General features: G+C 43.4%; 1 protein-coding gene across 1 annotated transcript; it reads left to right on the forward strand.

The window, feature by feature from the left end:
* The first annotated feature begins 10,868 nt into the window (after positions 1–10,868).
* Positions 10,869–15,472, forward strand: dusp6 (dual specificity phosphatase 6). The gene is made up of 3 exons (XM_034588580.1): positions 10,869–11,537; positions 11,889–12,323; positions 13,753–15,472. The coding sequence occupies exons 1-3, from the start codon at positions 11,135–11,137 to the stop codon at positions 14,064–14,066; spliced, it is 1,152 nt and encodes a 383-aa protein (XP_034444471.1). The 5' UTR covers positions 10,869–11,134; the 3' UTR covers positions 14,067–15,472.
* The last annotated feature ends 315 nt before the right edge of the window (positions 15,473–15,787 follow it).

Below are 15,787 nucleotides of genomic sequence, written 5' to 3' on the forward strand. Positions count from 1 at the left end.
AGTGATGGAGCTGTTGATAACACTGGTGCCACCATTGTCTTCACGGAGCTCAGACCAGGGTGTGTGTGTCTGTGTGTGTGTCTGGAACTGTTACCAAACAGCTGGAGGAGACCTCTCTGGAAATCAAACCGTGTGTGTGCTTCTCAGTTTCTTTATGCAGTGTATACTGTATATATAACATATCTATATATGTCTATAACAATAACCAATTTCAAAACAAGAGATTTGATGTTGAGTAATACACTTTTCAGTATGACATAATCATAAATATCACAGTAAGTAGAAAATATTTAAATATGGAGAACAGGCACAAGTCATTCAGAAGAAATTTTATAGATACTGGACTTTTTTTTCACTCGTGTGTGTCACAAAAACAGATTACAGAGAACTAAAGAGGAAAAACTGTGAGTGTTTCAGAAATAGACAGGAAACATGTGCTCCTATGTCTGCATCTCTGCATGTGTGTCTTTATGCATGTGTCCCCGTGTGTTCTCCTCAGCCCCCCAGGTGGTGGAGGTGTAACTGTGACGCTGGCTGATTTGAATGTGAATAGTGTGTGAATGGGTGGTGGAGACGGCAGCTGACTGAGCAGCAGAGACAAGATCTCAGTGAGGGCTGAAAAGGTCTGAATGACCGTCGTGTGTACAAAAAGCTGCTCCCTTAAACTGTCACTGTGTTCCTACACTGATGTGGATACATGTGAAGATACTGTTGACACGCAGAAGGCTTTTTGGTAGCATTTTCAGCTGCTCTCCTTTTCCTCATCAGCAGCAGCAAAGTTTTGAACTAGAATGTCACGTACAAAATCCCGACTCTTTGCTGTCCTGGCTCCCAAATGGTGGAACGAGCTCCCCATTGACATCAGGACAGAAAGTCTACACATACTAGAGACTAAAGACACATGTCTTCCGACATGCCAAATCTTTTGATGAATGCCCCATAACACAATGTTTTAAGCATGTGGGGAAAAAAGTTCCTAGATCCGCACCAATATGCGCCAAATTCTTTCACCAAATTTCATGGTAATCTGTCAAGTAGTTTTTGTGTTATCCTGCTTAAAGTTAAACCAACAAACAGACAGGGGTAGGGTTGTATTGTTTACACATGTCAATTAATTAGTTCATCTCAACACTGATGGAAATGTAACACAAAAGGAACCAAACAAACTTGGGGAATGAATAGTTGACCTGTTGATTTATAAATCTATAATATGATTGTTGTGACAATTAAGTCCTATTTAAATGAAAAGACCGACATCTGGGGCCATGAGATGATGTTCTTCAGGATAAAAAAAACAGTCAGAATAAAAGCAGCCTCATCCGGTCTAGTCATCGCGTGCGGTTCACCCGTTAGTTTGTGTTTGTGTGTGTGTTGCTCTGGTGAGCGTTCTGCCCCTGTGCAGATACGATCAGTGTGATAAGAGAAGGAAGCATGTGCTTGTTATCTGTGAGCAGGAGCCTGAGCAGCTCTACCTAAGATGTCTCTGCTCATCTCAATTTAAACTGAGAGGCTCTCTGTCCTCGCTGTCTGGCCAGTGTTGCATCTTGCATGATATGAAGAAAGAAATCACTGCAGCATGTTGTCCAAGATGTAAAAAACAATAAGTACAGAAACATTCATGGCTGTTTACGTGCCAACATATATGTGTATATCAATGTGCGCCATAACGTTGCACTGGAAATGATGCAGCATCAGCGTCTAGACTGCCAAAATAAAGCAGAAGAAGAAATCAGTGTGTACACCCACGTGTCATGTTTCCATCACTGCTGATTGGAGCTGGAGACGATACAAACCTGTGTCTACTGCAGAATCATTTGACCCTGGAGTGAAAGCTGATTGTATTCGTTCCAACTGCAGACAAAAGCCAGATGTTGGTGGAAAAGGAGCTTTACATGTAACTTGGTCTCATCTTGCCTCTATGTGGAGTGTGGCCTCATAACCTTTAACAATCTGGAGAAGGTGCAACATCCTCTGTCCTGAAGCCTGAGAAAAAACTATCCAAAAAAAACCAACCTTTGGAAACTCTCATGAGACAGAACAGTGTCTAACATAGATGTTGACATATAACTATGTAGGTGATAATGTTTTGTCGTTTGTTGAGCCAAAATCCGTTAATAATATCTGTCTCGCTAATATTAGTAGGAATCTAGGTAGAATGTAGGGATGTGTTATCAAGTAAACCATAAAAACCTGGTAATCATAACCAGCCTTAAACATAACCACAGTTATGCTGGCAATGCTGGATGTTTTTAGAAATGTGTTGCAATCTTGAACAAGGGAGACAGTTGTCTTGTAGGCTCTACTTCATTTTTCTACCTTTTATGCTTTAATGTATAGCATTCATGGTCTGATTGATCACTATGACTTCTGCATGCATTTACACCACCACGAGCGGGTTTTCCACACAAAGATAACTCGTCTGGTTGCACCTCACTACCAGGTGTAAATGGGACACAAAAGAACCTCACCATAAATACTTGGTGGTTTCGCTCCGAGTTTTGGATTGTATCCTAAAATTTGATTTCGCGCTTTAAGATTATATCATTTGCTCTTACTTTTCTTTTTGTGTGTTATCATTATTTGCATCACTGTTGAACGTTAACGCCAAGTTCCTTTCTCAAGCACAAACACAGGCTTCCTGTGCATCATGTGCTAACTTTAGTATTTCGCAACAGACACTCTCTCATTGTCTGCCTCTGTCAGACTCTGTGTTGTTCTCACACAATAAATTCCATGATAACCCATACTCACTTCCTCAGTATCATCACACACACGCACGCACACACACACACACACACACACACACACACACACACACACACACACACACACACACACACACACACACGCACACGCACACGCACAGAGAGAGAGACAGGTCTAGCTCCAGACCTAATTAGTGCACGCGGTGAGTCTTTGTTTGAGGACAAAGGATTTCCCTCTTTGAGACGAGCAGCTGGTGGCAAAGACACAAGGAGCAGGACAAGATTAGCTGCTGAATGAGGAGAACGGGTGGGGTTGGCAGGGAGGGGTGGGGGGCAAATGGGAAAAGACGGAGGTAGAAAGAATGAAGCTTCACTGACTTTAAAGCCGTTTTCAGACATGACCTACGGGCAAAATCCAAAGAATTGGCTAGGGAGTTTCCCCGTAGTCAGCCTTACACGTGTGTTCACAACAGAAACAAATCCTCCACATTATTCAGGCAAGAGGTGGATCCGCCGCATCGTCGTCAGCTCTTATCACCACGAACTCTCTTGACATCTTCGTCGGTGTCTTTTACATGTATGACACTGGAAAATATGGAGGAACTGCAGACTCTGGATGTTGGAAAGGCATCTTCATTTGGATGCTGCTTTCATTTGGTGAACTGTAATTCTACAGTTATACACTGGAATCACTATCAACAGGTAGTGGTAATAGAGAAGAAGAGTCTGTGACCCCTAAACTCCTGCGTTTGGTCATTTGCTCATTCAAGCTCATTAAACTCACTCATCTTCCATCGTTAAGTCAGTCGCTGTGGAAATGTGAACCGATTATAATGCAAATGTGATGTAAATGAGAGAGGAGAGAGACAGGATCTGAAAGAGAAAAGGATGAATCTTTCAAGAAATTGAGGCTTTGAGGGAAAAATAAATCCTGAGAATTTAGCTAAGAAGGAGAAGAAGCAAAATAATATGGACCAGCCACACAGCACAATGGATGTGACATACATACATACGTACAGTCAAAGAGAAAGAAAGAAAGTCAGGGGTTTTCCAGGAGTAGAATTCAATTGTAAACATGTCGACAGACAACCAGTCTGACAGAGCTCAAATATGATGGTTGCACAACTGTTCCTGGTCTCTCTCTCTCTCTCTCTCTCTCTCTCTCTCTCTCTCTCTCTCTCTCTCTCTCTCTCTCTCTCTCTCTCTCTCCCCCCCCCTCCAGTTAATGAGGAAGTTTTTTTTAAGGCTTTGACCTTAAGATGTTATGATTTGACGCTTACCATTGAATTGAATTGACTATGTCCCTAATATTCACTTACCTTTTATTTTTTGCGTTTGTTTCATTTACATGTATTTTGTATAGCACTTTGTAACCTTATTCAAATAAATGCCATACAAATAAAGTTATTATTCATCTCTATGACTCATTAATGAGGGAGAATAGAGATTCCTAGATAGCTCCTGGACGGACAGTTGGTAAAAACAAGACATTCCTCAGGAAACTATAGAAAAACCTTTAATGCTGGTTTGTCAAGGCGCACAAGCCTGAGAGGAAAATAAATCCTGAGAATTTAGCAAAGAAGAAGAAGAAGAAGCAAAACAACATGGACCAGCCACACAGCACAGTGGATGTGACATACATATACGTACAGTCAGAGAGAAAGAAAGAAAGTCTGGGGTTTTCCAGGAGAAGAATTCAATTGTAAACATGTCAACAGACTGACTGGAGAAAATGTCAAATGATTTGGCTCAGATTTTTCAAAGCAGACATCACATGGTAATAGGCTGCAAATTAAATAGCTGAATAGATATACAGTTGTTTAATTTCTAGCACAATCTGTGAAATCAGTGGTGTTTGAGGCCTACTGGTCACACTATTATACACGTGCTACACCGAAAATGAGCACACATATATAGACAGACAGGTAAAAATGATTTTCTCATCAGCATATTGCCGCTCCTGTCAGTATCTGAGCCTCAGAAGATTTGCTTGGATAAATATGTTTTTAAAACTTATTTAGCCTAGTTTTTTTTTTGAGATTCCTATAGCTCCTGGACGGAGATAGCAGAGACAATTGATAAAGACGAGACATTCTTCAGGAAACTATAGAAAAACCTCCAATGCTGGTTTGTCAAGGCAAAGAAGTTCTCACAATCCTGAAGCGGTGCTCCTGGAGGAAACAAGCTTGTGCCAAAACGGTTCCGTATGTGTTCCTTCTTCCTCTTTGCCTTTAATCCAGTGGGGTATCTTTCTCAGCAGTGACACCTATCATTTAAGAGAACACTGCACCGAGTCACCACACTTCGAGCGTGAGTGTAAACCAACCCATCAATCCACTCAAGCATATATGCACTTTTACTGCTGCACACTTTCATTGGGCCTGGCAGCTTCTAGCCTGTTAGCATTAGCTAGCATCATGGGTATAGGAAACGAGGTCATTTACACTGTGTTTTCAGCCAAAATGTCCACTGGAAGTTGCTAAACTAGTGGACGTAGTGTGCCCGAGGGTCGGTGAATGCACCTCGCAGGAAGATGTCATTGGACTTGTAGGCTTAAAACACAGTCTAAATTACCTTGTTTTGAGTCCAATATGAATGTCGGGGCTTGCAGACACTTGGATGACACCACACCAGCAGTATGGGGGCTTGATATGTTTTTTCTGTTGTTTTTTTACGTCTGAAGTGTAAGTCCCCATTGACTTCAATTGTATTGGATTCGGCTGCAACGCTGTTTACCCCTGAGACTCCAGAAGTGTTTTGTGGACTCAAACACTTCACCAACCCCTCCATCGGCATAGTGGTGAGTAGAGGAGTAGAGCCTTTATGACGTATCTGCAGTGTTTCTGGTTTAATGGCGCTGTGGTGGGTTTGACAGGTGTCTTTGTGTGTGTGCTCTGAAAGACATTGCAGCACTGAAAATTCTCGTTCCCACCTAGGCGCTGATAAATGGGTCTATCTGTGACCACTGCAGAGTCATTTGACGACGGCATAAATGCCAACTGTACGTATTCACACTGCAGAGAAAAGCCAGATGTTTTTTGCCTTTTTGTCCAATGTCAAAGGTATAGTCACTGTTTTCCCGCAACGCTGAAACTGTCAAGTGTTCCCACAGCTGACTCTCGGTGATTGTTTGTAGCACAATCCCCCCCCCCCCACCTCCACAAGTCCTCATAAGTCTTTTGGGTTCTCTCTTTATCCCCTTTTCAAAATTGGTTGTACATGTAAGATATTTATGTATGTATTTATATATATATACTGTATATGTAATAGTAGAACATGAAATGTGGCATTTTATTTTTGAAGGACTTTTTGTTTATTTATACGTAGCCAACGATTCAGTTCTTGACTTGGCATTGACAAATCTCTTAATTTCTTTAGTCAGTCAACTGCACCAGTATAAAACACTGCCAATGGTCTGATTTATGTACATATTTTACCAAATAGTGATTAAATCATCACTGTAGAAACTGTTTTTTTTTCTTTGTTAGTGTGTGTGAGCCACAATCAAATCTTGTTGTTTTCAGTGTGGAAAAGGACTTCTTAAAAATAAATCCCAATCTTCCACTTGGACGTAATCACACTTGGCACATCAAACAGGCTGCTCAGAATGACTGTGAAAATGTCCCAGCGAAGAAGTGACATACAGCATTTGCGCAAGTTTGGTCAAAATCGGTGGTTTCTGACAGTACGTATCCTGACTGAAAGAGGTGAAAACGAAACAAAAAGGGTGAGAGAGGGGAAGAGAAAGAGGGGCCAAGGCCAAAAAAAGGGGCAAAGGCAGAAGAATAGAGCAAGCACACAGGGAGGAGGTGGTAGTTGGGGTGGGTCAGGGGTGAGGGAGGGGGCAGTTTGCTGGTGAGAGCAGAATTAATTTGAAGGTGAATAGAAACAGCTTGGCTATTTAGGAAAGGGGTGGGGGTCGTGCCACATGGGCAAAAGGGCCAATGTTAACGCCGGGGGCCGGTACACGCTTCATATGCTAACATACACTGCAGAGACACTGGCAAGGATACAGCATACAGACGCACCGAGTGAAAAGAGGGGCTGCTGGGTGGGAGACTGGAAGTGGGGGTCGTCTGCTTAGTGTGTGAGTGTGTGTGCATGTGTGTGTGTGTGCATGTGTTTGATTTAGAACCATTAGGGCTTGGTATCCGGTGTGTTTTACATTAGATAACTGTGCCCCTATATGAGAGATGCTTCTTTCCTGATCACAGCTGAATCAAAACATAACTGCTGTAAAACTCTTTATCAGAACTGCTGGTTTTAAAGATAGCAAAGCTGCTAAATTGAAAAGAATAACAAGTTCAGTTCATAGAATATCTGTTTTGGCAAACTATCATGGAATGAGTATGGAAATGTTTTAAACAAAAGGAGATTTCATGCTCTCAGGTCCAACAAAAGAAATTGTCTGGTCTGGATCACTGACCTCTATTGCAAGAGAGTGATATTGAGGACGTGACGAGACGTGGACATAAACCGCGACGGGCGGCCTCTTCAGACCATGAACAAAGTATTTACTCCCTTTCCTGCACTTTTCACTCATACATTTTACCAGCAGCAGCAGCAGCAGTTACTCTGCAGGTGAAGCTTTTACCTGCAAAACAAATGATAAGTGATATTATATGTGTATGCGTGTGTGGAATACATCTTATTCGTAACAAAGAAATATCCTCCTGCTTAATTTTTGCAGTGATTGAATCTATATGGTATGTTTCAGAGGATGTTGTCAGCTTCTAATCACACATGATATATCATCACAGAGCTGCTGGTGCCTCTGAAAGGCTTCGGGAGTATTGTGTACAGGACGACTACATGACAAATAGCTGTCTGTGAAGGGTGCATCATGACCCACTCATCATCTCCTTCAGAGGGTTGATATCTGAACTGTTTGGTCAGGAAATAAATTAAGTCTTAATTGGAGATTTGCAAGTCCACTAATCTTACAATCATATATATTTTTTTTATTTCACAAATGAGTTACCAACCTGAAGTAAACCTTTTATATTCACATATGTAGAATGTTCATGGCTATAAGGATGTGAAATAGGATGCAAAGTGAAAGGTGTCTATTATGTTGATATTCTCTGTATTCTTATTTAATTTAAGGATCTATTTTACTACCTATTTTTATTCTATTTCATACCATCACATGTTCTCTTATCTACCTCATTCTGACTATCTGCTGCTGTAACAAGTAAATAAAGCTTATTTTACGGTAGTAACATTGTAATCATTGTACTAAATACAAATATGAGTCTAACCTAGTCTTATTTATTGTCTTAGTTTTCTACACAGTGGTTGTTTCTATACATTTCAGGCTTTGATTAAAAAATAAACCCTGTTAGTGTGAATTTGTAATTCCAGCTGTGTCGTGTGTGTATAACTGTAATTTAGCTTATAACTCCATGGTGTTTATTTGTCCTATATAATGTGTGAACTTCATTACAGCTGCTGACTCTGCAGTGATGTCACACCCACAGGTCATCAGTGGGAAAGCGTTGCGCGCGTTCACAGTCGGCTGCGAGGCACGGGTGGTGAACCACCCGTGGACGTGCACGCATCTTTTGTTTACTGCACAAACGCGTTTAGATCGGCTGTGGAGGCGTTAATGGGTTGATGGGAAGCGATCAGCGGCCCTGATGACCCACCACCGACCGAGGTCTACACGGCCTGTCCGCGCTAAAAGGGCGTGAAGGACGCGGAGATGGAGGAGATCCGGTTGATTGATGTAAACTAACCACTTTGACACCATGTGGCTGTGTTAATGCGCGAGTCCTTTCAAACGGGAATAGACTGGAAATGCTGGAATATTACGGGGATTTAACTAAGACCATGGGCTGCAGATATAAAAGTGAACATTTAGAATAAGTCATTTTTTCCCCCCCACAGCAGCTTTATAGGAACATCAAAGTGGTTGTGCTTAGTCCAGTGAGTGTAGTTAATGAGAGAGAGGCAGGCTGAAGCCAAACTGACTGTGACATATTGATGCACCACCACCCACACACACAGAGCCTCTCCAGTCTACTGAAGGCTGCACAGACAATAATAGATCCAGTGCTGTGGTTTGCTCACAGTATCACTGAGTGCCATCATTATTCTGCTGCAGTGTTTATTCATTTCGATTGAAAAAAATGTCCACAGAAACATTTGAAAGTCCTCTCTGTACAGAAGAACATTTTAATTACTGTTGGACCAGAATATTCATAAGTAGAGTATGTTGTGATTAAAACCTTTTCAATTCTCCAGTTTCAAGAATTGCACATGTAATCAAAAAGGGTTGTTGTTTTTCAATTCTGGCTGTGCAAAACATACAAGCATGAATTTTGATCATAACAGCCTGGATGTGAGCACGGATGGATGGCTGGATGGATGGATGGATGGATGGATGGATGGATGATAGGTAGATAGATAGATAGATAGATAGATAGATAGATAGAAAGATAGATAGATAGATAGATAGATAGATAGATAGATAGATAGATAGATAGATAGACAGATAGATAGATAGATAGATAGATAGATAGATGGCTTGTGCATTACACACTGAACAAGAACTAAACATAACTGATCAAAACTATGCAAAAAAGTTAAAATATAAAAGCTGTCAGTCATGTGGTAGAGGGCGGTCAGGGTTATCGATAACAGTTTGCTCAGAGTCCTCCTCTCCACCACAGTTTCAAATGTCTAGTCCAAATCTATGAAATTATGGAATTAAAAAGATGTTATAACACCCCCCTAAGTAAAGAAACCTGGGATTAGAGGAAGGACGTCCCTCTGAGATACAGTTATTAGTTGTCTCTGCATGGGCAAAGTAAAGATCATGTAGTACATGTGTGGTTGACCTCTGACCTTCACTGGATGGATTTTTAAAATAACTTTACTTGTATATAAACAAACAATGCTGATGTGCTTGACACAGAAAGTAAATAAATAGTTAGATAAATAAACCTGTACACATATATATATGTCAGAAATGATACATACTAACATAAATATAAAAGAGAGAAAATAAAAGAAATAGAGGTGAAGTTCTGGTAATTGTTTTAGTGTTGATAAGGTCTTCATGTATTCTTAAAGAACTCCTGTGAAATATGGGGGTATTGTTTTCCATTCTGCATTTATGTATGTGCAATTTTATGTTTTTTTTGCAATTCTCATCTTTAAAATCTTCAATAACATTTTTACAGTCAAATTGAACACTATGCAATGAGATTTAACCAAAAATGTCGTCCTTAAAGAGTCCACAAAGTATGGATGAAGGCCAGATGAGGGCAGGTCGATGAGTAAAGTCATGTGATGTCAGCACCTGAAGCGTTAAAATGTCTAAAATCACACAGCAACACTAGTTTTTATTTTCTGTAAATAGGTTTTACACAAGGCACTTGAGGAAGCTCAAGAAAAGGTAGAACGGTTTTGTTATTCAATGTTTGATTAGTCTGTTATGTGAAAAGTTTCACTTTGTTTAAGCCTTTAGTTCATTTGGAATGTTACAACTTCTGAACTTTGGCAGTTCAAACTGATGTAAAGCACATTATTATGTAGCCTCCTTGTGTTGTTGTGGACTATAATACCCTGCAGCACTCACTCCTCTCCCTCCCTCTCTTCCTTCCCTCCGCCTGCAGTTCTTCTGTTTGTTTGCACTCACTTGATCCGGAGCGGAAATTCCTCTCCGTTTTTGTGAATGACAAACTCATTAACAATTCATCAACACGGGGCCGCTCCATCCGGCCCCCGTTTCCAAGGCGACCGCCGCTGGGCCCGCTCCGATTGGCCGGCCTGCCTAATGTATCCAATGAGACGCCTCCTGTTAGTAGCCATTCAGCAGCCTGGCGCCGCAGAGAGCGCACCGAGCCGCAGAGCGACGCTTCACACGGAGGACGGAGAGGGAACAGGCGGCATCCGCAGGCACAGACACTCGGATATTACCCGCACGCTTCTCATCCCCAGGAACACACCGCCTCACACTGCCTGTCCACTGCGAGTCTGACGGCTGGAGACGCGGCTGCGCTTGGACCCGTGGACTTACATAAGAGCCATTCGCAGGGCCGGTGTGACTCATTGATAAATAACACGGGCTCCCTCCGACCAGATGCATGAATGAGCGCCAGTGAATGCAACCTGCAGCCCGGGAATCTGTGAAGGGGATCGCTGCGTTTCGTTTCTCCACCCGCCTCGTCCCGCAGCGCGCAGGACACCCGCAGGACACCCGCAGGACACCCGCAGGACATTCGGAGTGAGAATTTATTTGTCTGACTTTGCCTCTTTCTCCCGTCTGTTTTCTTTTTACTCAACTGGCCCCCCCATTCAGCGCGGCGCACTGACACACACAGTCCATTCACATTATTGCGCTCGCTCGCCTGGTCGCCGCAGCAGCAAGGGAAGCTCCCCTCGCTTTCTCAACGCACATCTTCCCAACCTCCTGCGTATAAATGCTGGAGAAGTTCAAGCCCGTCGTCCAGCTCGACTCGGTAATGGCGATCAGCAAGACGGTAGGCTGGCTCCGGGAGCAGCTGGAGACGCGCAGGGACGCGCTGCTGGTGATGGACTGTCGGGCCCAGGAGCTGTACGAGTCGTCGCACGTCGAGACGGCCATCAACGTGGCCATCCCCAGCCTCATGCTCCGGCGGCTCAAGAAGGGGAACCTGCCCGTGCGCTCGCTGCTCTCCGACGGGGAGGACCGGGAGAGGTTCGTGCGCCGCTGCAAGACGGACACGATCGTGCTGTACGACGAGTACAGCCGCGAGTGGAACGAGAACGTGGACGGTGGCTCGGTGCTGGGTCTGCTGCTGAGGAGGATGAAGGACGAAGGCTACAAGGCCTATTACCTGGAGGGTGAGTGCGGTTCATTCACATTTCACGGCCCCCGGAGGCCGCTGCTCTTCAGCACCAGCAGATCTTTGCGCAGAGAAGCAGAGTGAAACACATTTAATATGAAATATTTTGTTGAGCTGTGCCTCCAATGATCAGCCTGCATCCTCCAACATTCAGTCTCCTAGTGGGAATCCTTTATTCCAAAACAAAACACAGTCACGTGGAACTGTAATCAAAACAAACTGATACTGTGTGCAGGCATTTGAAGAACCAAACGATTATTGTGCAGCTAAACGAGTCTACATTACAATTTAAGATCAATAAAATTTGCAGTGCAACCCATGTTCATTGGATGTTTGTTCTATCTTCCAGGTGGCTTCAGTAAATTCCACGCAGAGTATCCAACTCTGTGCGAAACCAACCTGGACGGCTCCTCCAACAGCGGCTCCCCCACCGCCCATGTTCTGGGCCTCGGCGGGTTACGCATCAGCTCCGACTCCTCGGACATCGAGTCGGACATAGACCGGGACCCGAGCAGCGCCACGGACTCTGACGGCAGCCCGCTGTCCAACCCGCAGCCCTGCTTCCCCGTGGAGATCCTGCCGCACCTCTACCTGGGCTGCGCCAAGGACTCCACCAACCTGGACGTGCTGGAGGAGTACGGCATCAAGTACATCCTCAACGTGACCCCCAACCTGCCCAACCTCTTCGAGAACGCCGGGGAGTTTAAGTACAAGCAGATCCCCATCTCGGACCACTGGAGCCAGAATCTCTCGCAGTTCTTCCCCGAGGCCATCAGCTTCATCGGTGAGTGTTCCCCCAGAGCTGCAAACACACCAGCGCTTGTTTTGCTGCATACTGTTCCCCCCCAGGCCATGGTTTTGTCCCCTTGTTTACATTCACATTTAGGGCTGCAAGTACTGTAATTAGTCATGATTCTCATCCATGATTACCCAACAATTATATTTTGAGTAGTAGTATATATATATTTAATGCTTGTTTTGGTTGGTACAAAACTCAAATGTATATTAGTTTGCAGTGACATTAAATTTGAGGAACAGGGTTATCAGCTAATTATTTACCTAATCATTAAACCCCCTTTACACCTTAGCTCCTCACTTTTGGACATCTTGTCATTGTTTTGACTCTATGCAGATAAAGTTGAGGAGCGGAAGCAGATAGTCAAGGACATAATCTCATTAATTTGATATGTGTTATCATAGCCAGGAAGTTCTTAGGTTCTTATTGTGCTATTGAGATTAGATGAGGTGTCCCTGGCTGTAGTCTTATCAGTCAATCAGGCAGGGGCACACAGAGCGGGCAGATTAAGGCCATTGTGTCGAGGCAGAGGAATACAAGTCTGACTCTAATGGTGCACAGGCTAAAATGCAATGTGTACAAGTGATTTGACTTCAATGGAAGACTTCCTGGCCTGTCTCTTGAACTGGGGCTTGTGTAATTGCAGAACAAAGGCGACGTTGAAACAGGAGAATGGGGAGAGTGAACAAGGGGAGGGCGGTAATTTGAGCGCAACAGGAAGGAAGTGGCATTGAAAGTAATCTAGGACATGGCACGGCCCCCCCCCCCCCCCCTCTTTCCTATCTCCACAGTACAAAAGGAGCCATTTACAGGCCCTGTTGACATCCTGTTTGCCTTGACAGGGTGCCCTCATGACTCCTACGTTTACACGCCCAAATGGCACCATTGTCGGAGTAACCCTAGCAAGCGGAAGAATGGTTTAATAGACCGTAATAGTCAATTTCCCAGCCGGCTACTCTAGGCCAAAAACGAAAGAATGTCGGCTCTGTTTATGTGCACTACTGCTGCAGTCCCTTCTTTGTTGACTGACACGCCTGGGAGATAGTCAGGATAATAACTTACGCTGCTATCCTTCCCCCACGCCGGCTTCAACTTTCACATAGCTTGACTTAAATAACAGAGAGGTTTATCCCAAGTTTTGTTCTCTGTAAAAAGGGACTGCTCCTTTCTTGTTTGTCCGAAATACAAATTATGCCTCTTGAGCCATTTACAAGATGGAATACTTTTTTAGGTGTTAAAATATTAATTAGTTGATTAACTGAAACAGGCACAGACTTTTCTGACAAAAAATGAATTGATGAGTCATTGAAGAATCAACAAAAAAGGCCGAGTTGTTTTGTTAAACTATGTGTTGCTCTGCAATTGTAGTGTTTGGGAAAAGTATCTAAACCTTTACACCCTTTTCTCTTTCTACCAGATGAAGCTCGAGGCCAGAAGTGCGGCGTCCTGGTCCACTGCCTGGCCGGCATCAGCCGCTCAGTGACAGTTACAGTGGCCTACCTGATGCAGAAACTAAACCTGTCCATGAACGACGCCTATGACATTGTCAAGATGAAAAAGTCGAACATCTCACCCAACTTCAATTTCATGGGCCAGCTCTTGGACTTTGAGCGCACGCTGGGCCTGAAAAGCCCGTGCGACAACCGCATGGCTGCGCCGACCCAGCAGCTCTACTTCACCACTCCGACCAACCACAACGTTTTCCAGCTGGACCCCCTGGAGTCCACGTGAGGTCGACTGTTGCCACCCCTGTCGCTGCTGGAGGTTTTGTGAGCCTCCTGTTGGAAAAGCTACAAAAAGTCTCTCTTTTTCCTGTCGTCTGCTGTGCGACTAGGCTCTTGACGCTATTGATACAGCTGGTTGGAGGTGACAGCTGCTGAGTGCGGTAACTGGAGGGCCAAAGCTGTCCGACAAGATGCAGCTGCTGTCGACTAAATGAGGAGAGACAGTAGAAGAGACAAAAAAGAGGAAGAGAGTTGATTAAAGAGTGCAGATACTTTCTATAATCCTATATCGTTGTTGGATTCCCGATGTCGTCTATCTTTGTTATCATTGTGTCTGAGGAAACTAAAGGTGATTTGTCGGGACAGCTGTGCGTTATGCTTCAAAGTTCCTAGGCTGGTGTGCCAAAGATACAAGATTGTTCAGACTGGACAGATATACAAATGAAAGTCTTTTTTTATGTTTGTTTTGGGGTCTAATGTTGGTTTCCCCATGACTTCAGGGTGCATTGTCTCCTTTGTCTTCTGTGAAGACTTGCCTGTGTGGGGCTGAAACACCCCAGCTTTAGATGGCACACATACTGGACTCGATTTTACATTTGTGGATTCTTTTCAAACATTTATACATTGTGTATATATCTTAATATAAAACAATACGGTAAAAGCCTTGCTCTAGTATATACCCTTTGCAACAAGTGGGTACTGAAGATTCTTTGTTTCATATTCTACTTTTGTGTAAGCAAACAAACTGCATATTAATCAGTATGTAAGTTTATTATGCCAAAAATCAAGTAGGCTTTCCAAGAATTATGGAAAAATGTGTACATGTGTAATATATTTGATAATCGCTTTATGTGTGAATTCAGCCGATCGGCCTTGTTTTTGCACCCACCCTATCACAAATCAAAGTCACCATGGTTGTTTGCCTTACTTTTGTGCTCAGAAGGTTTTTTAGTGCATTACCCTACAGAGAAATGTTCTCAACTCTATGGGATACCAGAATTCTTTTTCTTACAATTTTCACACAACAAATAAACCAAATCTTGCAGTTAAAATAGTAGCAGTTTTTAATTTGGCACCACATTAAAGTGGCCAACTGTGTTGCCCGGATCTCTGAAGGTTAATGTGACTAATCCCAATCTGTGCACAAGTGTTCAAAGTCACTGACATGTGGACTAAGCAGGAGGCTTTGCTTGCCTCGCCTCTTCAGGGAAATGTCTGTGAAATGCATTTTAATTTGTCAAGATGAGAGAAGAATCCAGAGCTCAGGAGGGTTGTGTTGCCCCCTCCAAAGACAAGGCCACTTGCCGGAGGATGCCAACTTGGTGACCTCCGTCACCCCACCCACCCTACACACTCCTCTCTTACGAATGTAAAGAAAAGATAAGTTATTAATAAATTGCTATTTTGTCTACACTTTCCGCTTCTCATGTCTGTTTTTCCATTAATGCAGTTCGTTGGTGTTTTGTCTGTGTCCACAGTGACACGTTTATGTAAGGGTCTCCTCACCCACAGAACACTTGAGCCAAGTCACGACAACAAAAACAGTTGCCGTGAATCATGGGGCTGTTCACAAAGCTCTTGCTATTCATTAACGGCAGTGCTCGATTAATCTCCAACTTCACTTTCCAGTTCAGAATTAGCATGTCCTGTCACATGACGCTTGTGTAAGATAGCATTGTGCACACTCTGTTCCAAACGACAGTCATTCATGAACTGTAAAATGCTACT

Source organism: Hippoglossus hippoglossus, chromosome 6, assembly GCF_009819705.1.
Source record: "Hippoglossus hippoglossus isolate fHipHip1 chromosome 6, fHipHip1.pri, whole genome shotgun sequence".
Classification (NCBI taxonomy): Eukaryota; Metazoa; Chordata; class Actinopteri; order Pleuronectiformes; family Pleuronectidae; genus Hippoglossus; species Hippoglossus hippoglossus.

What these genes read in the sequence shown, in the direction of transcription:
- dusp6 (XM_034588580.1), top strand. Translation starts at nt 11,135, where the DNA reads ATGCTGGAGAAGTTCAAGCCCGTCGTCCAGCTCGACTCGGTAATGGCG. An exon ending in CAAGGCCTATTACCTGGAGG is followed by an intron (nt 11,538 to 11,888) that starts GTGAGTGCGGTT and finishes TCTATCTTCCAG; the next exon opens with GTGGCTTCAGTAAATTCCAC. An exon ending in CGAGGCCATCAGCTTCATCG is followed by an intron (nt 12,324 to 13,752) that starts GTGAGTGTTCCC and finishes TCTTTCTACCAG; the next exon opens with ATGAAGCTCGAGGCCAGAAG.